This window comes from Pectinophora gossypiella, chromosome Z (genome assembly GCF_024362695.1).
Source record: "Pectinophora gossypiella chromosome Z, ilPecGoss1.1, whole genome shotgun sequence".
NCBI lineage: Eukaryota > Metazoa > Arthropoda > Insecta > Lepidoptera > Gelechiidae > Pectinophora > Pectinophora gossypiella.
In genome coordinates this window covers 22,152,253-22,180,095 of record NC_065433.1, presented here as the reverse complement: position 1 = coordinate 22,180,095, position 27,843 = coordinate 22,152,253, and the positions used below count along the sequence as shown (strand labels likewise).

General features: G+C 38.4%; 2 protein-coding genes and 1 long non-coding RNA gene across 6 annotated transcripts; 2 read left to right on the top strand and 1 right to left on the bottom strand.

Moving 5' to 3' along the window:
* Positions 1 to 30: 30 nt before the first annotated feature.
* LOC126379884 (mitochondrial glutamate carrier 1-like) lies at positions 31 to 26,881 on the bottom strand. Of its 4 annotated transcripts, XM_050028867.1 has the most exons (9): positions 26,735 to 26,881; positions 25,544 to 25,642; positions 17,355 to 17,421; positions 14,814 to 14,948; positions 13,800 to 13,949; positions 10,769 to 10,902; positions 9,107 to 9,299; positions 7,761 to 7,901; positions 31 to 5,620 (listed from the first exon to the last, which is right to left on the bottom strand). In XM_050028867.1, exons 3-9 carry the CDS (start codon positions 17,399 to 17,401, stop codon positions 5,479 to 5,481), a joined length of 942 nt encoding a protein of 313 aa, XP_049884824.1. In that variant the 5' UTR covers positions 17,402 to 17,421; positions 25,544 to 25,642; positions 26,735 to 26,881; the 3' UTR covers positions 31 to 5,478. The 4 variants fall into 4 exon arrangements, with proteins under 4 accessions (XP_049884824.1, XP_049884823.1, XP_049884822.1 ...); XM_050028866.1 differs by lacking the exon at positions 25,544 to 25,642; XM_050028865.1 differs by lacking the exons at positions 25,544 to 25,642; positions 26,735 to 26,881 and adding an exon at positions 17,836 to 18,172.
* LOC126379895 (uncharacterized) lies at positions 18,962 to 20,166 on the top strand. Its single transcript, XR_007568396.1, has 3 exons — positions 18,962 to 19,163; positions 19,796 to 19,835; positions 20,004 to 20,166. It is a non-coding gene; the product is annotated as an uncharacterized LOC126379895 (long non-coding RNA).
* On the top strand, positions 24,279 to 27,843 carry LOC126379889 (tol-Pal system protein TolA-like). The gene is made up of 5 exons (XM_050028876.1): positions 24,279 to 24,357; positions 24,655 to 24,775; positions 25,542 to 25,704; positions 26,935 to 27,128; positions 27,610 to 27,843. The coding sequence occupies exons 1-5, from the start codon at positions 24,340 to 24,342 to the stop codon at positions 27,795 to 27,797; spliced, it is 684 nt and encodes a 227-aa protein (XP_049884833.1). The 5' UTR covers positions 24,279 to 24,339; the 3' UTR covers positions 27,798 to 27,843.

Sequence of the window (27,843 nt, the reverse complement as noted above, 5' to 3'; positions counted from 1 at the left end):
ATAACTAGGGAATAAGTGAAACACAGTTCGTAACTTCAGAACAACATTGTTTATCTACTTTTGAACATTCAAATAACTTTAACAAAGCGAAATCCACAGGTTTACAATTCTATCCATCTCATTCTACGACAATTTGTAGTAGATATGTATGACTTTGTATTATTTAAGCATATAGGTACATAATATAAACGACAATATCAATCTGGAGTCGTGTCCGATCGGAAAGGGTATAATAATTTATAAAATAACTACCTACCTACTTAAAGAAAATCTTGACTTTATTAATAATATTATATTTTTGCCAGAGGCCTTGTATGGTTAGGTAAATAATTATATTTAAATAAGTCTTTCTGATGAGGCACAGTTTCAGGCTCCGTTCCCCAAATATATATGATTATATGGCGTTGTACAGAGTTGTCTTCGTTTAACCTTCCTAATTTCATCAACAACAGACATAAATGTATCTTTTATTCTTTGTTTTTGGGTATAAACGATGACCCTTGTTATAACACCCATTATATGTTACTACATTATTCTGATTCAAATAACAAGCAAGAATTATTTTTATACATACTACTGCCATTAAATTATGTATTTGAAAAATTATGTACTCGAGTAACGAGAAAGTAGGTAAATATCACGTTATCTCTGTACAGTCATGAGCAATATCATGTACCCACTTTAGAACCTTGTCGCACTATCACAATTGACATTTAATGAGACTGATGGTTTAATTTGTCAAAAAAGTTAATGTGACATGGTTTCAAAGTGTATACATTAGTACTCGTGACCGTACAACATCATCTATATGTTCTTTGGGAAACGTAGCGTGGAAAGTCCCTCATTGATAATATTTACAACCAAAAGTTAGCATTTCATAAAGTTGGTTAAAAATGGACACCGCAATGTATTGTAATACAATAATAGTTATTTACAATATAATTGACGAGATTTTTTCTGTATATTTTTAGATTTGGCTACTTGGGTTTGTATACCTAATACTTTAGAAAGAGGGTTTGAGGACTTTACTGCCTCTACTGTCCGCCATTTTGAAAATTTCTAAAATGCCGTACAGAGTCAAATCTTTTAGTTGACATAAATACAAGCCAAAAAAAAATAGATTTTGAAAATTCTTAAAATTGGAGGAAACAAACGAGGCCACAACCTTCAAACCCTATTGTTCTGAAAAGTATAAACATAATTTACGTGATGATTATTGGCCCCGATTCCTGCAGACGCCTCCTATTTTTATTTTAAGTTATACCTGACATTTTCTTATTCGCCGAAAAGGAAAGGAACGGATGATTGATAACTGTTAATTTTAGAATGAAAGGAACCCCGGGCAAATAAAATTGACATCTCGCTCATATGCAATCTGTTTGACGTGTGCTGTCAACTTAATTCTGTCGGGTTATTGGCCAATATATTTTTTTTGACGGATTTTTATATTCCTGCATTAATTTAACTTGTGATCCATAAATTTTATGAGTGTCGATTACCCGTCCCTTTCCTTTTTGGTGAATAAGAAAACTTAAAATAAAATTAGATGACCTCTACCGAAATCAGCAGCTTTAAAACCACAATAAATAAGATAATTCATATTATGAAAGAAGGTAGACCTTTCAATTACAATTTCATTAAGCAAATAATTTTAATATCTCGGTTTTTCTAACTACTTAGTATTTTAAGGAGACACGTATCATTGCTAAATTCATTTCCGATACATGATGTCTGTCCATTAGACTAACTTTCAATAATTCATTTTGCTAAATAGAGACTACCAGCTAATAAAACCTACGATATTGTTAAACATAAGACTCAAGTATTGCTCGACAGACTGAATTGTTAAGATATTTTTGTATGTCTACCAAATTCTACTATAATACCACCAGTTTAGTAATTGTTCTAATTATAATATGTTTATAATTAAAAAATAAATTAAATAATGAACCAACACAATGTCTATAAGAATATAATTAAAACAAAATCATCTCAAATACTTTGATATACTATCTACAAAACAAAATTATGATTTTACATTACAACACTGAAGCCTAATCCACACAGACGCGGTACCGCGAGATTTTGTATTACAGAATCGCGGTGGATTTCTGTATGAACGCGTGCAAACTCGAACTTTATAAACAAAAACTGGTCCGGCTGCCTATACAACCTGTGTGGAGCGAGCTTTACTGGTTACAATTTATTTTATCTGGCCTTTCCGCCGTACCAATAAAAAGGAAAAGAAGCGAGCTAAAAGTAAACAAACAACGTGTGTGTATTTGACAGCTATGGAAAATTGGATTCATGGGTATTACACTGGGTCCAAGATAAATTATAAAACGATAATCTATTAAAAAATTAAAGTTCTCTAGTAATAAGATACGGCAAAAATTGTACCAAGGTGAAGCCGGGTCGAGTAGATAATTTGCGGTAAAAAAAGTTGGTTCATAAATGTCTATGATTTGCACTTACAAAAACATCATAACATAACAATAAATTACAGTCAGAAAATATTAATGAATCCTTAAAAATAACAACTTTTGGGTACATATGGCAATAACACATTCGATAAAAGCGACGAGTTAGCTATATGAGGCGAACAAATGATAATATTTTTCACGATAACGATTTGCTTTACATGATCATGAAACGTGCATAAATTAATTTTAAATAAATATAAATATCAGGTTGACCTTACAATTGATGAATTGACTCATTGCAAATGGGCGCCTATCCTACAATTACAACCACACAACACTACTCTTCATATATTATTGTCATTAGAATAATTGATTAACATTTGAATTAATCCATGAACATTTTTCTTATTTGATTAAAAAGTCTGACAGAATTTTAATCGATCCGAATACGCTAGCTTTTTTAATAATGTGACAGCGCCACAGCTCATAGCTGCTGGCACTGGCAGGTAAATAACATATACTTGTCATAATTTTAAAAGTACTAAAAATAGTGCTCTGCCTATATTGGATCAGATAGACAGTGTAAAGTTCCACATTGAATACATTGAGACACAATTAACATTTTTTTTTCTCCTAGACCTGTAACGTGACAGCTGCATGTAGCGCGCGATGCCAAATGAACCAATTGAACTGGTTATTTCGTCGGTTACCTAATACATACATAGACTCACGCCTATTTCCCACCGGGGTAAGCAGAGACTATAGAATTCCATTTGCTTCGATCCTGACACACTTCTCTTGCTTCCTCCACATTCATCAATCGCTTCATACACGCACGCCGGTTCAGAGTAGATCGTATTAAACCTTTATTAAACCGTTACTTAATAGAGCTGGTTCATTTATCGCAAGCGCGATATATGTGACATGCTTTGGTTGCAGCTCTACAAACATGTGCAAAGTTACATAATGGACAGTGGCTTATATAGGCAAGAAGAACTAGCCTCGAGAATACCAACTATTGAGTTGCTTGGAAAACCCGTACACTATGTGTCAGTCATCTAATTATTTTATTCACATTAAAATTTCACAGCAAGAAATAATGGCGTTAACATAATTAACAACGTAAGCTACTTAATATCACTTCGTAGGATTTTAAACGTAATCTTCGCGTTATGACGGCTACTCGCTCATATGTCACTTTTCTGACTCTCAACATTGTTGTAAAGTCCCCGTTATTATACCCTATGTAACGTAGCAAGGTTAGAATAACATTATCCAATATGCGTTTATGCGCAATGTGCTCAATATGTGCTTCGGGTATGTTTGCGGACGCGAAGGTGGATGGTCCTGGCTGTTATAGCTGACAGGTGGAACAGCATCTTTATTAAGCACTGGACCCATCGGTATCTAAGCGTGTGTCATTATGGTGGTGGTTTTTTTAGTTTTTAGTACCTATTTTATTTTGTGTTTACGTTTGTTAGCATGTAAAATTGTCCGAAATAAAGTATATATTTTTTATTTTTTTTATATCTCTCGTCTCTTTCTTACTAAGCTGTATTTTAGTGCGAAAGAGGCATACCCCAAGTCTCGTTCGTCAATATACGAACACTGAGTTAAGTCACACTTGCGAACCGCACGTAAAGAGCAATGTCCACATTCTCACAGTTGGGCTAGAATTCTTAGTTATATTCGAGTTCCTACATAGTACGAGTTCCTGCGTACATACATACATTTTGTTGCCCGTGGTATTACCAGAATACGGCGCGAAACTCGCAAAGCTCACGGTAGTGCCGAGGTTTTTCTTGCAGTTTCTTTTCCCCGGCTATACAGGTTGTGAGAAGCTGCAGTAGTTTTAGGCGGATGAGACGTTCGTTATGTAAAAATTGATTCAAAGTGTAACTATGTTACCTACTGAATAAAGATATTTAAAAAAAAAATACTTTGGGTTTAAAGACTGAATTTTCATACAAGCAAATAAGTCCGCATGACAGAAAACATTCCCTTTTACCTACTGCTTTTAACTATTCTTGAAATGCTTCTGCCAGGTGTGATATCAAGTTATAAACTAGGGTAAAGAGAATTACGTTGTGAAGTGTTTTTCTTTTTAATTTAAATTTCTATCCAGCAGTGATAACGTTAGTTGAATACGTTTAAAATCCCTGTTTAGTCTTAAAACAAAACTGTATATTAAAACAATTAATATAAATCTTAAAAGTATAAAAAAATAACAAATCATTGAGCTACGCTACGCACATATAAGTCATTAATATCTGTATGAATAATATTAAATGAAACTCGCCCTATCTTATCTATCCTTTTCTGGCACTCAGAAACGTCATTTGCTAGAGCAAGATAAAGCGATTGCACGCGGCGGTATCAACGAGGCTAACGAGTTATAAGTGACAGAAAAGGATAGATGCATAGACAAGTGCGATTTGGTGCGGCATGTATTTCAACCCTAAACATGCATAAAGAACATCGAAATTCGCTTGTAGCACAACATTTATTTGTTACATAACAACAACACCTATACATATATAATAGTACTACTAGCGGCAACATAAATAGCAACACATAGCATATATTTAAAATAGCAGATTTCATCTATTCACTTCATAAGTGATACGAGGACCATTACAACAAATATGATAACGCTATTTAAAATGAATACATTCCTTGGGAGACCAAATCATTATTGTCTTGTTGATTGCATCCTGTTGTCCAGAAAGGAAGCATTGTATTCTTCTTCTTCTTCTATCGTGTGATTTGTGAGGCGAAGTACCAACCTCATCAACCCTGGTGTCAGGATTACTATTGAGCCGCCAAAGGTCCCTGACATGACTCATGCATCGACATGTATTGGCTCATGTATTGTATTCATAATCTATAAATACGCCTTTTAAACGTCATATACTCTAGTGGCATAATAATAATTTAAATTAACGCAATACTCACCGTCTTAAAATGCAATTGACATTATATTTAACAAACAATGCGCGAAATTATAGGGATCTAAAGAGAGAACTGAACACAAATACGAGTGGTGTGGCTCCGTTTACTTCTTGAGGTGCAGGAGGGCCTCAGCTATGCCGAAGAAGTATACCATTTGGGCGATGCCGAATAACGGAGCGATCACCATGATACGACAGGCGGCGCCTTTCAAAAACGCCGTCGGACCTTCGTGGACTAAAGTGGACCTGAAAACAATAAACATTCCAAATTACAAAAACCGAGAGAAAGAAAAAAATCCACCTGTATTCTAAAATTCCACTGGACTCTTCCTCAACCTCAAGGCTGTGCTCGAACTCAGCTCAAAATCGGGTATTCTTAGGGTGATATTAATAAACGAATCTCAGCTTCGACACTACTCTCAAGGTCATGTCATTGTGACAGTTCTCATGTAAAAACAGGGACGTGAGCATGATCTTGAGGGCAGTCGTACCTGAGATTAGTTTATTAATACCACCCTAAGATTCCACTCGAGTTCAGGACCTTAAGGCAACATCAGCATTCGGTACGGTGCCTTAACCTCGCCTCGAGTACTGCATACATTCTTCTTCTTATCGTGCGGGTTGTGAGGTGGAATACCAACCTCCTCAATCCTGGTGTCAGGGTTATTGCTGACCCGCCAAAGACCCCTGACATGGCTCATGTAACGACTTACATCAGTAAGTAGTAACCGAGACCAACGACTGCAGACATTTATTTCGTATTATAATGTTGGCAATACCGATATGCTCGACTCCAGTGAATAGTCCTCAAGTCGAAGACGTAAATGACAACTTAAAATACCTAAATGCTCAGTCGAGTGGAGGAAGAGTCGAGTGGACATCTTAGAACACGGGTGTTACAGTCTATAACTTCGTAAGTCGTCTATTTACTTCACTACTTCTACTAATAAAGAATGTAAACCTCCAGAAAAACGACACCGGTTTAAACCCAAGGTTCACAATTTGGTTTCGGATATAATGTTCTATATCGTTAGTAACAAAAAGAGCTACGCATGATGATACATATTTATTACCTGTGCCGTATCTACTCTTTGAAACATTTCTAAAAATATCACTGTAAATACATAGATTCTACATAATATACCTGCGTCCACTATACTTCATACAACTATTTAATTAACTATCAAAACGATGAATTCTTACTAGAAAAAAAGACTTACGCATTAAAACCTATCATATTATTTCACAAAAAGTCTTGAATAACACAAAAATAAATATTTATCGGCTGATATCGTAATTGTTTCTTCTTTTCAGCCAGAGTGCGAAAAAAATAAAGAAGTAACTATTATAAAGCCTCCTCTCCGCTAGGCGACAGTTTTCATCATAACAATTTTATCTGTTTTAGGAATTTGTATCAAATGTTTGCATGTCATCTTCTGCTTACTTGCAACTTCAGCCGCTACATCGTAGTAGTGTCACGGGTTGGGAGGAGTTAGGGTCAGAAGTGAATTCGACTTTATGAGTTTGAATTTATGTTTGGATAATAGATAATCGAAATCACGCGGTTTTTCACGATTTGTGCCCGGTTAACGGCAATACGCTCGCCCCGTGTTACATGGTCTTAAACGTAGCTGGCAAAGCATCGTTGTTTTTCGCTCATGCGAGTCCCTCTCAAATCCACCGTCTACAGGTAATACAAAATCGTTTCATGCGGAAAGCCACGGGAGCTCCGTGGTTCCTTCGCAATGAAAATCTGCACATTGACCTAGGTCTGCCAACCATTGCCCAATGGCTCAAATTAGCTTCCAAACGTTTTTTCGATTCTGCTCCGCACCACCCAAATCCCCTGGTAGTTGCGGCTTCCGAATACATCCCGCTTAGGGACGGTACTGAAAAGTATCGGCGTCCGAAGGACGTAATATACGATCCCGACGACCCGATTACTCTAGCCATAGAGGCAGCCAATCAGCTCGCGACACCAAACACTTCAGGACCCCGATACCGACCCCGCCGGCGTGGTCGACGATTTCCCTCATTCAGCGCTTATCGCTATCGACCCACTAGGGTCGATTAATTCTTTCAAATATTTTTCCTCTCAGACGACGCCCTGAGCCGAGGTTCGCGCCCAACTGGGCACCCTCAGGCCTGTTGTCTTAAACGTTGTACCGGGTGAGAGCCTTCAGCGCTCCCCATTTGTCCGGCCAAGTAGTTAATGCCATCTGCGGCAAATCTACAATAAGTCACGTCAAAAAAAAAAAAAAAAAAAAAAACAAAAAAAAAAAAAAAGAAGCATCGTTGTACGTTTACGCAATACACTTCTGCCTACCTCTTTGGGGATACAACGTGATGCTATATTTATGTTTTTATGTTTACCAAGTTTACTAACCGAACACAGTCCAATATGCCGGAATACTGTCTCTCCCCACTGCCTTTCGTGAGCGTCTGCATGCGTGTCTTGACGACGTCCATCGGGTTCACGAACGCAGCGGCGAAACACCCAGACATGCATCCGGATGTGAAAGACCACCTGGACATTTACAAGAGTTATTTACTAACTAAACATATAGATGCAGGACGGAAGGGGCAAATCACAGGGCAGCAGTAGCTGTCAGTATCTAGTACAGCTTTGAAATAATCTGCTCTGGGCGTCATCCCACTCGCGTCAGACAGAGTACTGCGGGACGGAATGCAAGAGGGAAACCACTGTGCCCTACTTTCCGAGGCTCTTAAATTATTGATGATAAAACATAAATAACTAAGCAGACTTGTATATAATGATGACCACGAGCAATAATAATAAAACCATGTCACATTAACTTATCGAAACAAAATCTCAGTAAATGTCAAACATGTTAAATACGACAGGGTTCTAAATTGTGTACACAATAGTGCTCACGACCATACATTCTTCATACGAATGAGTGATTGTATGTAAAGTTAGATTAGAAGTCCTGAGAACCGCATTATCTACATAGAGTTATTGTGACTTGTGAAAAGTTGTGAATTACTTCCATTAAAATCCGCGACAGTTTTTCTGTCGCGTACTTTACAAGTGGTGACTTGTGGAAGGTTTTCATAAGTCTTATTTTTGAAACGCTCGCCTTCAACTCGCATGCGAAAATACCTGTCTCATCTTAAAAATGATAAGTTCTGGGGGGGTTAAAATGGCCACATCCAAGCAATTCATCTAAGAAAGCAATATTGCTATTTGACACTTGTTTGCATTGCGCACTTACTTTTATATGCGCAAATGTCAAATTGCAATATTGCTTTTTTAGATGAATTGCTTCGATGTGGCATTTTTATGTGCTACGTGAAATGGGTAATTTTCGAACGTGGCTTGAAGGCGAGCGATTGAAAAATAAGACCCCTGGTATGCAACCGAGGAGTGTTTAATTCATTTGCAGAAATAGAATGTATGTTTACAAAAAAGGTTATTATAAAGTTAGTGATTATTTAGAAGATATGAATGCATTGGGTTAACTGTAACTGATATTAGGCAGCTAAATTACTCAATTGTACAAAAATATTTTGTTTATTTTTTTAAAGAACGTCCTGGGCCCTGTGCCGAGGTTTTTCTTGCAGCTTCTTTTCCCCGGCTATACAGGTTGTGAGAAGCTGCAGTAGTTTTAGGCGGATGAGACGTTCGTTATGTAAAAACAACTGACGATTCAAAGTGTAACTATGTTACCTACTGAATAAAGATATTTTTGAATTTGAATTTGTCTTTACCAGAAGGGCGTGGCGCCGTTTACTTTGGGTCCCACGTCGACGAGAGTGGCGAACAGGGGGAAGTAGACGATGCTGAAGGTGACGTCACGCGCCGCCGTCGCTCCTATCCCCTTGTACAGACCGGCTATGCCGCGCTCCGCTAACAGCTTCCGCGTCAGCTCCAACGCCGTAGTCCTCTTGAACTCTCTGCCCTCTGACAACATACATTTTAATAATAATTAACAATAAAACAGCCCTCACGGCCTAGTGGCTAACGTTTCGTTCTTACGACCAATTTTTTGCTTAATTTGCATATTAATAATATTTATCTATAAGTTTTCCTAAAAAGCTGCACAAACCGTTTGTAGGTATAAAAAGATAGTGCTTTAATTTACTCGTAGGTACTTTATACTCGTATACCAGTGGTACTAGTTTTTGGGATAAGTATTTGCACGTAGTCGTAATCGCAAGACTCCGTACCTAGTATGTCTCATCTCTAGTGATTGGAGAATTGGGCTCACGGGGTTCGCGATGCGATTCTCGATGGACACACCATGGAACGTAACTTTGTAAGACTGTCCTTTTTTTGGCTATAATATTACAGGCTGAATCACCTGATTGTCCGAAAAAGTAAGATGATTTCTTGTTTCGGAAGGCACGTTAAGCCGTTCGTCCCGGGCTAGTAAACCAAAACGCCACCACAAACCCGCACTGGAGCAGCGTGGTCCACACCCCCTCCGGTTGATAGAGGGGTGACCTGTGCCCAGCAATGGGACGTATATAGACTATTTATGTTAATATTTTTTGTTTTCATAGCACTTACCCGTGCTTAGGGAAACTCACAAAGAGAAAATTAAAATCGAAAAAAAAATAGACTCATATAAATCTGCATTCAAAGTTGGAATCTGGTGACCGCTTGCATAGGTCTACGCATTGTGTTTAGAACATTAACTCTTATCTGTCCACACACAAAATTTTACGACTTGAAGTGCAGTTTTCTCTTGATGAACTAGACAGCTCTGCAGTTATAAACTGCGACCATAATAAAGAATAAACATTAAAAATAATAATGAACCGTTCATGGTATGAGTAAACCAGGTCATAGGATTGAGCATAGGTATGTAAGCCCTTTGATTACGTAAGTGTTACCATTAAATTGGTATCTCCAACATTCCAATAACGTAAATTTTCGTATTGAAAATTAAGTGAATTACTGACTAATGTATTTAATTCAATCAATCAACCGGAGGGGGTACTGGGGAGGGGGCTGGAGACCTGTGCCCCTCAGTGGAACGTATATAGGCTGTTTATGTTGTTATGTATGTATTTAATTACTATTACTAGTCACATATATAAAAATCGTTAAAACTGTAAGTAAATATTCAAAATTTCCTTGCAAAGTAAATTGGCAACGCAGGGTGGGATGACGTCAGCTGGACTAACGTTGAAATGTTAGCTGTCACTTTTGAGCATACCTAGTTTTCTTACAATACAATACACTATTTTATTGCACTTAAATCACAAAAAAAATAGTATTATAATTAAATGTGTAGTACAACAGGCGGCCTTATTGCTAAGGTAGCAATCTTATACCATGGAACCGTTTATATGGGACCTCATGGGACAAACATTGGGAACTTGTCATCAGTTTTTCTTTACCTGCATAGTGTTTGCACAATTTACCTGCTTTGGCTTGTGAGGCGAGTCGGCCCGCGTCCTGCATTTGTATTTTGAGCAGTTCCATGGGAGTGGTGATGACAATTTGACAAGCGCCCGCCATTCCGCCCGCCACCATCTGCCGACTAATTGGCAGGGTCCTGAAACAACCAGACATAGTAGGCTAGTTTCACACCCTTGTTTCCAACTAGTCAAAACAGTTACTTTTTACTAAACGTCAAAACGCTGCGGAATATCTTCTCGTCCAAAATACCTCAGCGTCTGAAGACGAAAGTCTTTGACCAGTGCGTGTTGCCAGTGATGACTTACGGCAGTGAGACGTGGCCGCTTACTATGGGTCTCGTGAGGAGGCTCGGTGTCGCTCAGCGGGCAATGGAGAGAGCTATGCTCGGTATTTCCCTGCTGGATCGAATCAGAAATGAGGAGATCCGCAGGAGAACTAAAGTCACCGACATAGCTCGGAGAATTGCAAAGCTGAAAAGGCAGTGGGCAGGACACATAGCGAGGAGAACCGATGGCCGCTGGGGCGGAAGGGTTCTAGAATGGCGACCACGTGTCGGACGACGCTTAGTGGGTAGGCCCGCTACAAGGTGGACCGACGATCTGGTGAAGGTCGCGGGAAGCCGTTGGATGCGGGCAGCGCGGGACCGATCGTCGTGGAGATCCTTGGGGGAGGCCTATGCCCAGCAGTGGGCGTCGTACGGCTGATGATGATGAAACGTCAAAACACGAAATTACAATGGAATCTGTATGAAAAAGCACGCTGTGACGTCATAGAAAAACGTGACAGAATGTCGGATTTATTATTACATTCTTCTTTATTAATTATCATAAATAGAAAAAAAGAAAAATAATGTTTTCGTTTAAATCTGTCTTCTATTAGTAATTAGAATATCATAACTTATCTTTGGCCCAGAAAACTACCCAACTAAACCCGGGAGTCTAAAAGACCACATTGAATTTTTTTTTTGACGTGACTTATTGTAGATTTGCCGCAGATGGCATTAACTACTTGGCCGGACAAATGGGGAGCGCTGAAGGCTCTCACCCGGTACAACGTTTAAGACAACAGGCCTGAGGGTGCCCAGTTGGGCGCGAACCTCGGCTCAGGGCGTCGTCTGAGAGGAAGAATATTTGAAAGAATTAATCGACCCTAGTGGGTCGATAGCGATAAGCGCTGAACGAGGGAAATCGTCGACCACGCCGGCGGGGTCGGTATCGGGGTCCTGAAGTGTTTGGGACGCGAGCTGATTGGCTGCCTCTATGGCTAGAGTAATCGGGTCGTCGGGATCGTATATTCCACATTGTATTTGAGGCATGACGTCTAAAAGCAATTTCGTTATTTGATTTCCGACGTAATTCAGTTTGTAATGACTTATGCAAACATTTTGACAATGTGTATTCCCAACGGGAATCGAACCCGGACCGCGTGATCGAGTGAGCCGAACGCTCTAACCGCTAGATCACGAAGGATATGTAATGTAATAACCGGCCAATTGTGCTATTCAATTGTGTAATTATCACCTCACCACTTTTTCCGTGCATAGTGGACTATATTTTTTATCACATTAACACATGTGTATAAACGATGTAATAATACCTGTGTGGATGAGGATATAGGTATCAAATATTAAGGGTCTGTGATTTTTAATGTGAAGTGCAGTCTTCTTCTTCTATCGTGTGGATTGTGAGGTGGATTACCAACGTCATCAACCCTGGGGTCAGGGTTATTATTGAGCCGCCAAATGCCCCTGACATGACTCACGTAACGACTACTTACTTACATCAGTAAGTAGTAACCGGGACCAACGCCTTAACGTGCCTTCCGAAGCACGGATCATCTTACTTTTGGATAATCAAGAGATCAGTCTGTAACGTCCTAACCAAACTAGGGATCACAAAGTGATTTTTGTGATTTGTCCCCACCGGAATTCGAACTCGGGACCTCCGGGTCGTGAGCACAATGCTCAACCACTGGACCACGGAGGCTATGAAGTACAGTAAGCAAGGATCGTGAAGGGGGATTAAAGCCCTTATTACACCTAATCCATCGCGTCGGATGCGTCAAGGGTGCGGGCTCTGGCATCGGGCGTAAGTAAGCAATGTATGGCGAAATAGTGACCCGCCCAGGGTAGTTTCCAACTAGTCAAATCAGTTACTTTTTACTAAACGTCAAAACACGAAATTACTATGGAACCTGTATGAAAAAGCAACCTGTGACGCCATAGAAAAATGTGACAAAATGACGCACTTATTAATATTTTTTCTTTATTAAAATCTATAAATAAATTACATAAAAAAAGAAAACGTTTTTGTCACCTTAAGATCTGTCTTTATTTAGTAATCAGAATTTCATAATTTATCTTTGACTTAGACACATCGACTTGGGGCACCCAACAACGTTGGGCAGTCTAGTGTAATAGGCGCTTAACATGGATGACAGCAAGCCTGTTCTCAGCTGCGAGACTTTACTAAATGTACTTTGGATATACAATCATCAGAGAACACTAATTTAAATCAAAATTCTATTTTAGCTTTATCCTACAACAATCTTATTACCGCTAGAGGGAATGATGCGGCGCAAGAAACGCCTCTGACAATAGGGTACTAAATATAACATTTACTCACGTATTTAGCTGTAGGGAAACGAATAAGAAAAGCAAACAATTTAAACGACCAAAGCAAACAAATGAACATCTCCGCAAATAAAAGCCGTCCGAGCTTTTATTGTCAGTGGAACTTAGAAAGGGAAGAGTTTTAGGCCATACCGCTACCGTACTCGCACCTAGACGCGCCACAGGAGCCGCATGCGCCTATGCCATCGAATTTTGCGGCAAAATGCGGGTCGTGTGGCGTGGACAGGGTGATGCGTGACGTTGCATACGATGTCATACAAAGATTTACAAAATGCGCTGAGTACGGCGCGTGAGGCTCTTGCGGCGCGTTCACTTAACATACACTTGGGCCAAGTGGATATATTCGAATAGATGCATGAGAAAAGGAAATAATAATAAAATATTAAACACTCTCAACGTACCCATCTTTCTTCGTGAGGTAGAATCGGAACATGTCGTTGGCGGCTAGCTTGATTGCCTTCTCTGGTGTGATGAGGAGGATGTTCACTGCAGAACCTCGGTACATGCCGAAGTAGCCCTCCGCAGCGTAGGTCTTACGAAAGCAGTCCATCCTGTTAAAATAATTGCTTGTATTGTGAATTTGTAAACTTCTTCTTTATGGTTATTTAAAAAGCATCATAACAATAGGTGCATAATATTCAAGGCTAAGATAGCCAAAGCAATCAGAAAACGATGCATTAAAACTTTCGTAGGTAGTATAGCCCTGTACGAATGTGAAACTTGGACAGTGACACAGAAAAACATAAAGAGACTCGAGGTCGTGTCTTAAAAGGAAGTGAAAGAATTGGTCTTTGATAGACAAGAATGGAGAATGCTACACCGACAAGAGCGTGGCTCTTAAATTAAATGATGATGAAAAACCATCATACGCGTACGATGGATCGTTCAGATCCCTGACTGACAGACCGCAAGAGCCATAACGACCGTTCAAAACGATCCATTGTACTTTATCTATATGGGACCCTTATTAGACATTGGGCGAAGTCGTCAATCGACTAGTTGGTAAGTCGCCAAGAAAGCGCCGGAAGGAAATCTTACTATACTTTGCACGATTCGATTTCGTACGATGTACCTACTACATCAAGTAAAATTATCATGAAATTTAAGTCAAAATTAAGAGTCTCCTTTCTAAAATGTTATTGAAACACTTTTCCAAACGACTTGAAAAGTAATATTGAAGAGTTTATGTTTGTTTGTAGGAAATAATGTCTGGAAATACTGAAACGATTTTGAAAATTCTTGCTCCAGAAGAAAGTTAGATAATACATTATTGCTGAGTGCAAGCTATTACATTATTCTTGAATGCTATAGGCTATATTATCTGTGATAAGCGATTGGAGTCGCAGATAATCTAGTTGGAAATTAATATGTTTATTTTTGTTAAACTTAGCATAATTTTGTACAAGAATACTTACATATTTTCGTACTGCTTTTTCCCATCTTTGCCAATGACTTGATTCTGCAGCCGCGTTTTGACTAGATCTATGGGGAACACCACGGTCACGCCCACGATACCGGCTATACCTCCATTTATGATTTTTGGCAGCAATCTATACGACAAATACAAAATTTTATTTCGTCGTTTTAAATAGCTATAAACGCATCCAGATGCTTCTAAGTGAATTTTTACAACATATACAATTCCGTGTCCGTGTCCGTTCCACAATGAATCATTACTAGATTGACTGATCACGTGGCATCATATGGTTCATCGTAAGGCCCAGATTACCAGACACAATAGATACATACATAAACTGCCTATAACGTCCCACTGCTGGGCACAGGCCTCCCCTCAATCAACCGGAGGGGGTATGGAACATACTCCACCACGCTGCTCCACTGCGGGTTGGTGGAGGTGTTTTTACGGCTAATAGCCGGGACCAACGGCTTAACGTGCCCTCCGAAGCACGGAATCATCTTACTTTTTCGGACAACAGACACAATAGTTAAGAAATGTTTTTTTTAAAGGACATTGGGCCTTGGGCTAGTTATCTGCTAATTATTTGTAGTTCTGCCTGTCCCATTAGGCGCCATGGGTGTGAACTTATGTACCTATATATAACAGATTTACAATCTGTTAATATCAAAGTACTAACATTTACAGGAGCAAATTACAAATGAATTGCTATTTTTTACATCTCTATAAGTTAAATAATTTTATGAATTTTATTATGTTGTGTTTGCATGATGCTTGCTCATTTTCCTGTCAATGTTATTTGAGGTGACCTTGGGTAGCAGGTAGCAGCCGATATATTACTTAAAGTCTCAATTACTAAGCATAGTATTCATAATAATGACTGTAACCATCCTTTTGTTTTTAAATTACTTTTGTTTCCGTATGTTAGTGGTCTGAATTTTATAAAAACAAGATGCGATGTAAATATTTGTAGATATTACCATGACATACAATGTAAATTCAAAAACTAACGCCTTTGAGTTCTACTAGGGTTGTAAGAACAACAAATCTTCACTGGCAAACAACCTTATCCTTTACTTATTGCCCATACTCTATCATATGATATCAAAAACAAAACATACATAACAATACAAAACATGTTTAAGCAGTAATGTGTAATCTAAGTTTAATTCATTTGCCCCTCACAACCAATAGAACAAAAATGTGTTGCTAGGTATGTTATGATAATGATATATTGACAGTACCTACTACATGTTGTTTAATTACCTAAACAATGTACTATTGTCAATGACACATTCATGTAGTTATATTACAGTGTTATATAATGATGAAATAAAATAAACATGATCTTTCTGAGACATGTTTCAAACACATATATGCCTATCTGGATGTTAATACTAAGAACATCATAGAAGGAAGGCTAGAAGGAAAGAGAGGAAAAGACCATGAGCTTACATGGAACAGATTAGAGAAAAGGTCAACGTCGTGTCTTATAGGGAAGTCAAGGAATTGGTCTTTGATAGACTGGAATGGAAAAAGGCTACACCGACAAGAGAGTGGCTCTTAAATTGATGATGATGAAAATGTATATATGTACAATGTATAATATGTATAAATAACTTTAACAATTTATGTATAAGTATATGTATAACATGTATAACTTTAAAAATGATGTATACATACACATGCATAAAGGTATATTTCTCACCGGGGTAAGCAGAGACTATGGAATTACATTGGCTTCGATCCTTGACAAAGGATAAACAAAAAACCTAGGTCATTTATAAATTTTTTCTTGTGTAAGTTGTTTTTATTGCGTGTTTTAATTGTAAGTTATGTGTTATTTATAGTTTTGTTTTATATTTGTTACTATGGTGTCTCTATATGTATAATAAATGTTTCTTTCTTTCTATATGCTTATGTATAGGTATTACAATACGGTAGTTATTTACAATTTGATATCTATACCTACACTTGCTTGTCACTAGGTGGTACTCAAGCAAGATGTTGATAAGTCAATCAATCTATTGCAATATTTATGAAATATTTCAATATTATTCAGTGTGATACAGACATACCTACAATCATATGAATAATTTCAACAGGATTCTATTACTAACAAGCTAGCTAACCTTTAAAATCGCTACATATAATTTATTAGGTATTTGTTCTAAATTATAATATGACACACATATTTTTATTAGATATGTTGTAAAATAGGCTACTTGACAGCCTAGTCATATGAGATACTTTGTATGAAACATCAAAATAAAAGTTTTCTTTGGTGGTTTTATGGAAATACTATCCTGTAATATCATCAATAAAAGCGGTCAAACATTGTAAATTAAGAAAATAATTCGAAAAGTAAAATGGGATTGATTTTTGACCATTTTAGACTGGCTTCTCTATTTCTAGATTAGCATTTTATAATTTATCTTTGATCCTAAATAAAAAAAGAAAGTTTTGGACACCTACCTAGTTAGTTTAGAAGTAAATACAAGTAAAACTAATTATGGTATATTAAAATATAGGCACTTACGCAAACTGTTGTGTTGGTTGCTGAGGTGGTGGTTGTTTTGCTGCCATTTTTGATGGATTTTATTGAACTGTTGAAAAAAAAGATAACTTTAATAAGACAATAATTGTAATTATCGTCAATCAACTGCATTGATAAGCTAATCGTGAATTATTGGTTCAAGTAGACTGGTAGATAGGGTCCAATCTTTCATGTATATTGACTGGAATAGAACGCTTAACATTTACTTTGCAGCTACACAGGTACATTTGCTTGTAAGTTCTGATTACCGCAGCTGCAAAAAATCAATAAATACACCTGTCTGTCACAGCTGTTTGCGACTAAGTCAGTAGGGCGCGGACACAGTCTAAATTCGTGTCAACTGTTAATTACGGATATATTTATAAATTCACAAATAGATAACCGAAGTACGACCGTCTGTTGGCAATCCGGTCGGTCACAGCTTACGGATACTTTACGTAACCTAACAACAAAATACTCACACGGTAACAAGAAGTGCTTTCAATGATCACACCGCAGCTGTTTAATTTATTTTATGGACCACACGAACCGCGCAATCGTAATTTATTCAATATAAACTGACGCTAGAAATTATAAACAGTTTGACATCGACCAAATAATTTATTTAAAATATGTTCACCAATAATTTAAAACAGCGAATTTGTACTAGATCTATAATGAAATAAAAGTCAATAGATGAAACACGACATAGTTGGGATTGACGGTGGTGATAACGTGCAGCAAGACCGCTCACAGCATCAGTAAATAAAATAAATGAATGACAGGAGCAAACGCGGCCTCGGAAGAATATTGATTTGATATCATCTGTCTCATCTGTCAATTTTTTTTTTTTTTTTTTGGTTTGGTTTTCCCCGAAGGGTAAGGCAAAGGGAACTATGCCCATACAGCCATGTCTGACGTATTTTTTTTCTTGATGATTAATGAAATGATGAAAGGTGATGATGATGAAACCTAAGCCCCCACCCTCGGAGTAGACTCCTACTCCGAACCCCAAACGAATTAACTCAAAAGTCCGCATAAACTTTTGAGTTATGAAGCGGCTTCCTGACACGAAGCGAAAATAGGCAGATACACTTTGTTTATTGAATACTCCAATATAATAACACTCGCGAATGTCTTCCGACTAACTTAATGCGATCATTAACCACAAAACACCACTTCGTATTAATTATTTAGATTATTCAATGAAGAAAGCAACTGTCCCGTTCCCGCCTCCCGCCAAAAAGCCTCTCATCTGTCAAGATGGTGTTGGTGTTGCCAACAAAGACCTTGCCAAACACAGAACTATTGCCAAGTATAAAAAATGGAAAAAAATGGGTGAGTTAAGTCCTCAGAACAATAACTAAAGCATAGAAGGAAGGCTAAAATAAGAATTCAGAAACTATAAACCGGCTCTCTTCTAGCTTACGACACAAACTATGAGTGAGAAAAGGACAAATGATTCGCTCTTTGCTTCATTTTTTCCGAGGTTGTCACAACATGAAATGTCATTTGGACCTATTGGACTCATTTTAACTCGGCCAAATACATAGTAACATACATAAGAAGATTTTACTTATATTTACCGAACTATTTGACACGGTCGCGTCAACTGTGTTTACGAGTGTCTTGTGTTCAGATTGTTTTAAGTGATAATTTAACAATATTTTTCCAAATAAATGGAAAGAAACTTTTATTTATATCAAATAATTGAGTGTCTCGACTGTGTGACATTATGTCTTGTGTGGTATGGGGCTGCAGCTCACATTCAGGAAGAAAAGAAAATAGCCAACAACTTCTGTCGTTTCATCGGTAAGTTTTTTGTAATTTTCTAGTGAAATGTGAACTGCTGAACAATTTTAGGAAAGTAATATGTTTTGCTGAATAGATTTGTAGCATAAAATATTTGAGATATCCATTATATTATACGTTTCATCGATGAATACGGAATTGATTTGAGGTTATGTTGATTGTCCATAGTGATGTACTAAAATTATCGATACTTTTAATTTTTAGATTTCCTGTAGACGATAACAAAGAGAAAGAATGGATAATTCGCATTAATAGACGAAATTGGATTCCAAATAAGTACAGCCGTATTTGCTCGAAACATTTTACTGCGGATTCATTTATGTGTGTTCCTAATTCAAAGTGGAGGCGTCTTCGAGACGATGCTATTCCTACATTGAACATTATAGATCAGACAAATGAAATGGTGTTTAAATTTAAATTTCAGCCTAGCCTGCATCATCTCACTGCTGGATAGATAGATAAGATATTTGTATCATGTTATCACAACACGTTTATACTATCTATCATTCAACTACATATTATTATGTACTTAATAAACTTAGTATATACTAAGTCTGTAGTTGTTTTATGTCTAAACAATTATGAGTTGTACACGTTTTATATAAGTAAATTATTATTATCTTTGATTTCAGATATTAAATCCAAAAGTGTCGACTGGATTTACATGAAAAGGTATATCAAATAATTTTCTTTTTTTATATTTTTAACATGATATACATATATAGAGTGTATAATTCAACCAGCTGCACAATGCACATAAATCAGATATATTTTACTTTTATTTTTATAGATTATTTTGTATATATACTATTTTAACATTATTATTAAACTTTATTTCAGTCAGTTCAAGAAGACGAGATGAAAAATTTAAAAGAAAAGCTGAACAAGTCCCGCCTCAAGATCAAACGACTTAATGAAAAAAAAAAACAATGTGACAGGGTGTCACAAAGACAGTTTCTAAGCAAATTGACACTGTTTAGAAATTAATAAATTTGTATTTATTGTAAATATAATGTATATAATTAATAACGTGTGAAATAAATACTTGCTAATGAAAATGAACAGATTTACGATCTAATTTATATTTCATTTTACCTCCTGTTCTTATTTACTCCTACTCCAACACTCCAGGTTGATACGAACTGCGCCCAATAAAGAATGTAATGAATGTTATAGATTTGTGTAAGCGACTTAGATAAATCTTGACTAAACCTTCCTTTACAAATACAAATATACTTTATTGCACACAACATACAATACTTACAAGTTTTACACGAAAGATACAGTACACCACCTACCTACCTTTTACTTTCCCTTTCTGTTCTCTTATGAATACTTGTATGCCGTATTTTTTTAAGTATAATGCTATATCTAGTAGGTACGAGTATGGTAATCCTAGTATTGAAACAGCTTGTAGCCCTAGTAAAGACCGCCATTTTATGTTTACAGAGTGGCACGTTTTTTCTGTAGGTATTTCCAGTCCATACTCTTTTCTATGTCTATGGCGTGACCCCATCGGGCCTCTTACCATCTGTGCGGCTTAGACCCGGCGGCGGCGGTTCCAATTTGCACGGCACGTCGATCGACACCAGAGCACGGCGGATGACATCATAAATAAATTCGAATATTACAAAATACTTACCGATGAAACGATAACAGTTGGCTATTTTCTTTCCTTCCTGAATGTGAGCTGCAGCTCCAAACTAATATAAACCAGACAATATAATCCAAAAATGGTTAGATACTTACCTATCAGAGACAGAGTCTCCTTTCATCAAGAAGAAGATAATTGCATCCTACAAAAAGAAATCTTGTAAAAAAAAATTATCGACATTAATTGTAAGTAAATTTAATTTTATCGACATATTACTAAAGTGAAACCCAACACTAGGCAATGAAAAACTTGTGACAACCTACGAAATTACGAAACAATTTTTGTATATGCGTCTTTGTCTAACATTACGCCGGTTCCGTAAGATAAAGTAGAGCAGAATTATAGAGTTCTGTTGCTATTTTAGCCTTCCTTCTATGCTTTAGTTATTGTTCTGAGGTTAAGTCAGTTTGAGGTAATTGAGTTAAAAAAAAAATGTTATATCGTCATAGTTAGGATTCCAGTATAATAAGTGGAAAATTTATTGAATGTCTTTTTAGTGTCGACAATGAGGGAGCTTCCAAGCCACGTTTGCCAAAAAATATAGATTACGCTGTACAGTGATGTTATTATATAGCCGTTCGCTTTCTTATCACTCTGAGCAGACGTCACTCCTTCCTTTTTACCCGACTGCAGGGTGTGGGGTGGTTCTACCGAAAATCAACATCATTATCGTTAAGTAATGCAAAACTATCCTAATATGTTTGGTCTTTTTGCAAATATCCAGTTAGAATTTATGTTAATTGGCGACATACCTTCATTATAAGTTCTAAGTAGATATTTGCAAAAAGAAAAAAGATTCTAGGATATTTTTGCGGTCATAGTAATGATATTGACTTCCGGCCTACGAATCTTCCGGCACATTTCATTAGGTATTCCTTATTCTATGCTTCCGGTGTTCGAAAACCTAACTTTGCTACTTAACCTAAAGTTTGCTACTTCTTTAATTATCATTAGATTATTAATCATACAAAAATATCCAATTGGTGAGTTTAACTTTTTCAGGAAGAAAGAAACTCTGCGCTCACTGACCTAGTACTTTTTTTGACGTGACTTATTGTAGATTTGCCGCAAATGGCATTAAGTACTTGCCCGGACAAATGGGGAGCGCGGAGTACCAAAATTTAAGACAACAGGTATGGGGGTGCCCAGTTGGGCGCGAACCTTGGCTCAGGGCGTCAACGTCTGAGAGGACGATAAGCAACGAATGAGGAAAATCGTTGGCCACGCCGCGCCGGCGGGGTCGGTATCGGGGTTTTGAAGTGATTCTTGTCGCGAGCTGATTGGCTAGTGCTATGCTTAGACCCCAGTTTCTTCGACTCATCAACCCTGGTGTCAGGGTTATTTATCATGGAGCCGCTAAAGGCCTCTGACATGGCTCATGTAACTATTACTCACTTACATCAGCAAGTAGTAACCGGGACCAACTGTTTCACGTGCTTTCCGAAGCACGGATCATTTTACTTTTAGACAATAAGGTAATCAGCCTGTAATGTCCTAAGCAAACTAGGGATAAATAAATAAATAAATATTGATCACAAAGTGATTTTTGTGGTATATCCCCACTGGGATCGAACCCGGGCCCTCCGGATTGTGAGCCCAACGCTCAACCACTGGACCACGGAGGCCGTTGCTCTTTGATTAGAAAGTATTTGTCGATCGATCCGTTCCGCTCCTGTGAAGTAAACGGGCTAAAGATAATTCCTCGTTTTCGTCTATCGACCGGCTAGGAATCGAATCTTGAAGTCTGGTTTGGTGGTGAAGATGACGTCGCATCGTCTCTCTTGTGGATTGTGACTGTAAGATCAATTATTGACCTTATCAACCCTGATGTCAGGGTTACTATGCGGTTCACGGCCAAAGGCTTTTGATATGGCTCATGCAATGAAATGACTACATACTTAAGTAATAGTAGCCAGGACATTTGTTTAACGTGCCCACCGATGCACGGTTCATCTTAGTTTCTGACAATCGGGTGATCAACTTGCAATGTCCTGACCAAACTAGGGATCGTCAAGCAGACCAATGGGGTTTGGATTTTAAAAGAATATTCGCTCTTACGACTTTAAATTTGTTATAGTGTTGTCACTATATAAATAAACGTTTCTTTATTTCCTTTTTTAGATAGGTAAGTATTTTTATATGAGGTCTAACTATAAGTAAAATTAAAACAACCGATTTAAAACGTTTGAAACAAAATGTTGCTGTTTTAAACTCCAAGCAAATCGTTTTAAACTGTTGAAAACTCGCCTACAACAATAAAAGAACTGTGTTTTAAACTTCATTATGGGCATTCAGTAAGAACAAGACTTTAGTATGGATTGTCCGGGCTATGGTTTTAGATCCCCTTGAGCGGGCTTGATGTATGGACGAAAAGTCATACTTATGGAAGAATTAATTTCTATTCTTAATATTTTTACTTAATAGGTACATGAATTAACTTCCGCCACTAATGGGGTGGACAGAGCCACAACTAATCAAAGTCAACTTGCAGCACTGTGGATTCGTAGTCCTAAGACTGGGTATGATGAACCTTATGGTGACAAGATATCAGCCTATCGCATAACATAACAATTGTCCATCATCTTAGAAAGGACATACTTAGTTAATAAAATTAATACGAACTTTCTGACTTCTATTACAGTTTGATAAACATCGAAAGTGTAGTGACACTTCTAGTGAGAAGCGTCATTTTACGACACTTTATCTGATATGATAAGAGTGTTGGCTGAGTCCGATAAGTGTTGGAACAAGAATATTTAAGATAAATACCTTAGCAGCATTATTAAAATAGATAGATATAGGTGTAAGTAATGACTATTAATGTCCAAGTGATCGGAAAGAAGAAACTTAGAAAAGGTTATTTTCAATCAAAACTGCCTTTTTCCAACTGATGGCTTTTCTTTTTCGTAAGTAATCCTTCAAACGGGAACACTCGACGTACCTATTGCCACTTTTACAAACATATTCCGATGAGGAGTATAAGTACTTATAGTATACTTATGTAGTAGGTATGTTCAATAGTACATTCCTTACATCTATATGCCCGTATCGGGGTGGGTTGAGAACAGGCAGTCGTCAGTAGATAGGTAAAACACGGGTACAATATTTGATTACAGGGTATAATTATCTACACAGTACAGATGTACAGGCATTTCGTATAACAAAACACCATTGACCAAGTTCCTGATTATTTCGTAACAGTTAAGACCATATACGTAATCTTTAAATAAATAATTATTGTCGTAATCATACCACTAATAAAACAATGTGCCTCCGATATGGTATTGAGAAAATTGATCCTGTCGAAAGTGAGAGCATGTAAGATACGATCGTTGCGATCAGTTTTTGTCCCTGCAATTATTGCTATGGCCCATCAGGGCAATCCCTTTCTATAACATTGTGTTATGGAAGATCTTCCGTGTCCACTCATATAAAATGTTCCACTTCCAACCATAAAGCAACACAATATCGGTTGCAACCGTGCAGTCAACAAGTCGAATTAGAGGAAATATAGAACCAACGATGGCTTTTAAGATTTTGGTAAGTGTGTACAAAACTTGCTGCTCATAAAGCCGGGAACGCGGTATGACGGGCCGAGATTTCGTACGAAATCGCTCTCCTGAGATTTTGTCGTTTATAAATCTCAAATAAATGGCGGGTGTTTTTCGAAAGTTCCAACAGTAACCCTTAACCCTTTCACGGGCAGCGACCACGGGTCATTGATGGTTCATAATAGGTAGTATGACACTTTGGAATCGGAACGTCATTAGATTTCTGTCCTTGAAAGTGTTAAAATTACCTCGTCAAGCTCATTACTATAAATATCATATTTGTCAGGTGGTGTGTCTGTTCGTGGTGGCAGTGTCGGGAGACTCTCAGCCGGAGAAGAGAAGTGCCCCCTGGGACTCCCTCCCAGGCTGGATTCCTCCACCCAGCCCATCTTGGCAGCCAGCACAAGGTAATCCAGAGAGTTGCCTTCCGATCAAGTTTATCATAACAAGTTTAAAGAGAGGAATCCATCTGCATAAAAATGGACTTTACAATGATAATGTACAATAAGATATATAAATAAGAATCTGTATTGGTACTGGTACGTGGTACGATTTACGTACATCTATAGTACAGTACCATTAATCTACTAGATCAATGTACCTACATCCAAGTCAAAACTAAAAGCTACGTATTCCACAATATCGGGGATTTGTAAAAGTGGCTGTCTAAAACTTATCCTATATCCTTAAGATAAGACTTCATTTCATCATCATCAGCCCATTAACGTCCCCACTGCTGGGGCACGGGCCTTCCCTATGGATGGATAGAAAGATCGGGCCTCAAACCATCACGCGGGCCCAGTGCGGATTGATGGTTATTAACGACTGCTAATGCAGCCGGGACCAACGGCTTAACGTGCCTTCCGAAGCACAGAGGAGCTCGAGATGAAAACTTTTTTTTTGTGGTCACCCATCCTATGACCGGCCTTTGCGAAAGTTGCTTAACTTCAACAATCGCAGACCGAGCGCGTTAACCGCTGCGCCGCCGAGCTCCAAGACTTCATTTAATTTTGTTAAACTACTCCGCCAACCCGCACTGGAGCAACGCGGAATTTGCTCCATACCATATTCAGTCGATTTACGGGAGGCCTGTGCCGAGCAGAGAGACGTATATGATTGCCTACATACGTCCCACTGCTACTTTAAGTAAGTGTATATTATTGAACTCCACAGACCCGAGTTCCGATGTGGCAGGCGCTGTAGCAGCGGCTAAGGCGGCAGCGCGAGCGGTGATGGCTGCGCAGGAGCAAGTTGCCGCCGCTAAGCATGCCGCCCTGGAACAACAGAGCATCGCTAGTGCCAAGGAAGCCGCTGCTGCCCTGGCCGCTCATAAAAGGTTGGAATCTTATCTACCTATAGGTCGTCTATATAGGTCACCTTTTAAAATTGTCAGTTTAGTATTTTGCTCTTTACCCGTACAGCATTTATAACGGCCGTTCAAAAACTCCGTAAGACATGATCGGTACATTGCCACCATGTCACCAGGGCTAAGATCTGTGGATGTGGGCATACGCTTCCCATCCATACGTGTTTGAAACTCTTCAATAATACCTGATTAACTTTAAACATGCTCATTTTTCGAACGCGTGTCAATTCCTCATCATAAGGGTTACAAGGATGTAAACTACACAGCTGTGCGAATGTTTATTTACAAATATGTATAAATACTACCACCCACGGTAAACGTTTGCGGACGGCTGATGTTAATGTCTTTTACCCCAATCTCATTTTCTTGGCATAACAGTTTCTATTCAAACACATAGTTGCCGAGTCCCACAGAACTTGGCAACGCCACTAGTAGTGTGTGCCAACGCGAAATTTTTGCTATTAACATTGCATGGAATCTGTCTTTTGTTATACTTTCAAGAATCACGCGATTGTATGTTGATCAAATCAAAAGATATTGTGATATAGGTACCCTACCTAACACGGCGATGGCTGAAACAGACAATTATATGTTTCAGTTTGATTTTTAATTGCATTTACATCGTAAAACGTTGTCGTGGATATAATGTCTGGAAATCTAGGTTATATTTCAACGGGCCTGTACAATTCCAGAGTAGGTAGTGCTTTTGTAAGGTGAGTTTTTAGACAAATGTGTATGTCTATACACATAGGTCTAGCAACTCACCTTACTATGGATGTGCCACTTTATGTACTTGTCTCTGAACTGAACTCCCCTTACAGGAAATCTTAATTGAATAGGTATATCTAGTAGTTTCTATCTAGTAGGTAGTTACTCCGTCTGTTGAACTACATATCTACATGTTGTTTATTAGGCTGATTGCACTGAGCAATCAATCTCAATAACTGTATTGAGAAACATTTAGAAAAACGTACCACTATGTGTATTCATTCATTCTTACCTTATCTCAGTCTAAATTCTTATGTGAATCACTTCTATCTGTACACAACACCTCTTCTGAAGAACAATGTTGTTGCGACTAATAAAAAAATCGTCAAGGTCGATGCCAGTGCTAGTAGGCTAGAAAATTGGAACAAAATCTGTCATAATATACCTCGACGAATATTCGAAAAAGTGCTGATTAGCATGACTGTTCCTCAGCGAGGAGGCGGCCCGTCACGCCCGCGCACACGCACTGGAAGCGGCGCAGGCAGCGGTCCACGCGCAGGCGCAGCTGGCGGGGGCAAAGGCACGCGCCGCGGCCGCGCAGCGCGTCGCCGCCGCGAGGGAAGCCGCCGCTGCACGCGCCATACAACGCGCAGCACACAACCAAGCAGCCAGGTTGCAGAGTGCTGGTAAATAATAATACTGGGCCTGAATTGGGACATATTTAGTTATATAAAGTCAAGTGCTAATCCCTATCGCGGTGGGCAGAGCTACGAGACATCAGGAAGATAACCCGCAGCGACTCATATTTAAATTAAGTAAGTACTTAAGCATTTTGGAGTGTGGTAAGATGGTAACAGTGTAGCGGTGGCACTGTTTAACCATATATTTCATCTAGAAAATCAGAGGTAGCTTAACTTTATAACTACATAATGTAGTAGGTACTTTACCTACTGTTTCTGTTTGAGACGTTCATGCTCTTACCATGGTGGAATAACGCTGACTGTAGTTTTGAGCAAACATCTCTGCCAATGACGCATTTGTCGATATTATTCTTCGCTTTCTTTCTTTTCGTAAAGTCAATGACCGACTTTATCAACCCAGTCAGGGTTATTTATTATAGAACCGCCAAAGGCCCTCAATCGATTTAATAAATATTGTGAATTGCAGACGTGGAAGCCTTGAAGCTGTCGGTGCTTCAGAGCTCTGGTGCCGCGGGTGCCGCCGGCGCGGCCCAGCACGCCGCTACCGCCGCCGCCGCAGCTCTGCGCCCGGCTAGCTGGGCCCCCGCCCCCTGGCCGCCCGCACCTTGGGCCCCACGCTGGAACTCTGCCCCTGGACCATGGGCTTGGTCTTAAATCGAATACAACGCCGGGGGAGTTAGTCAAAGTTGCATTAAATTAA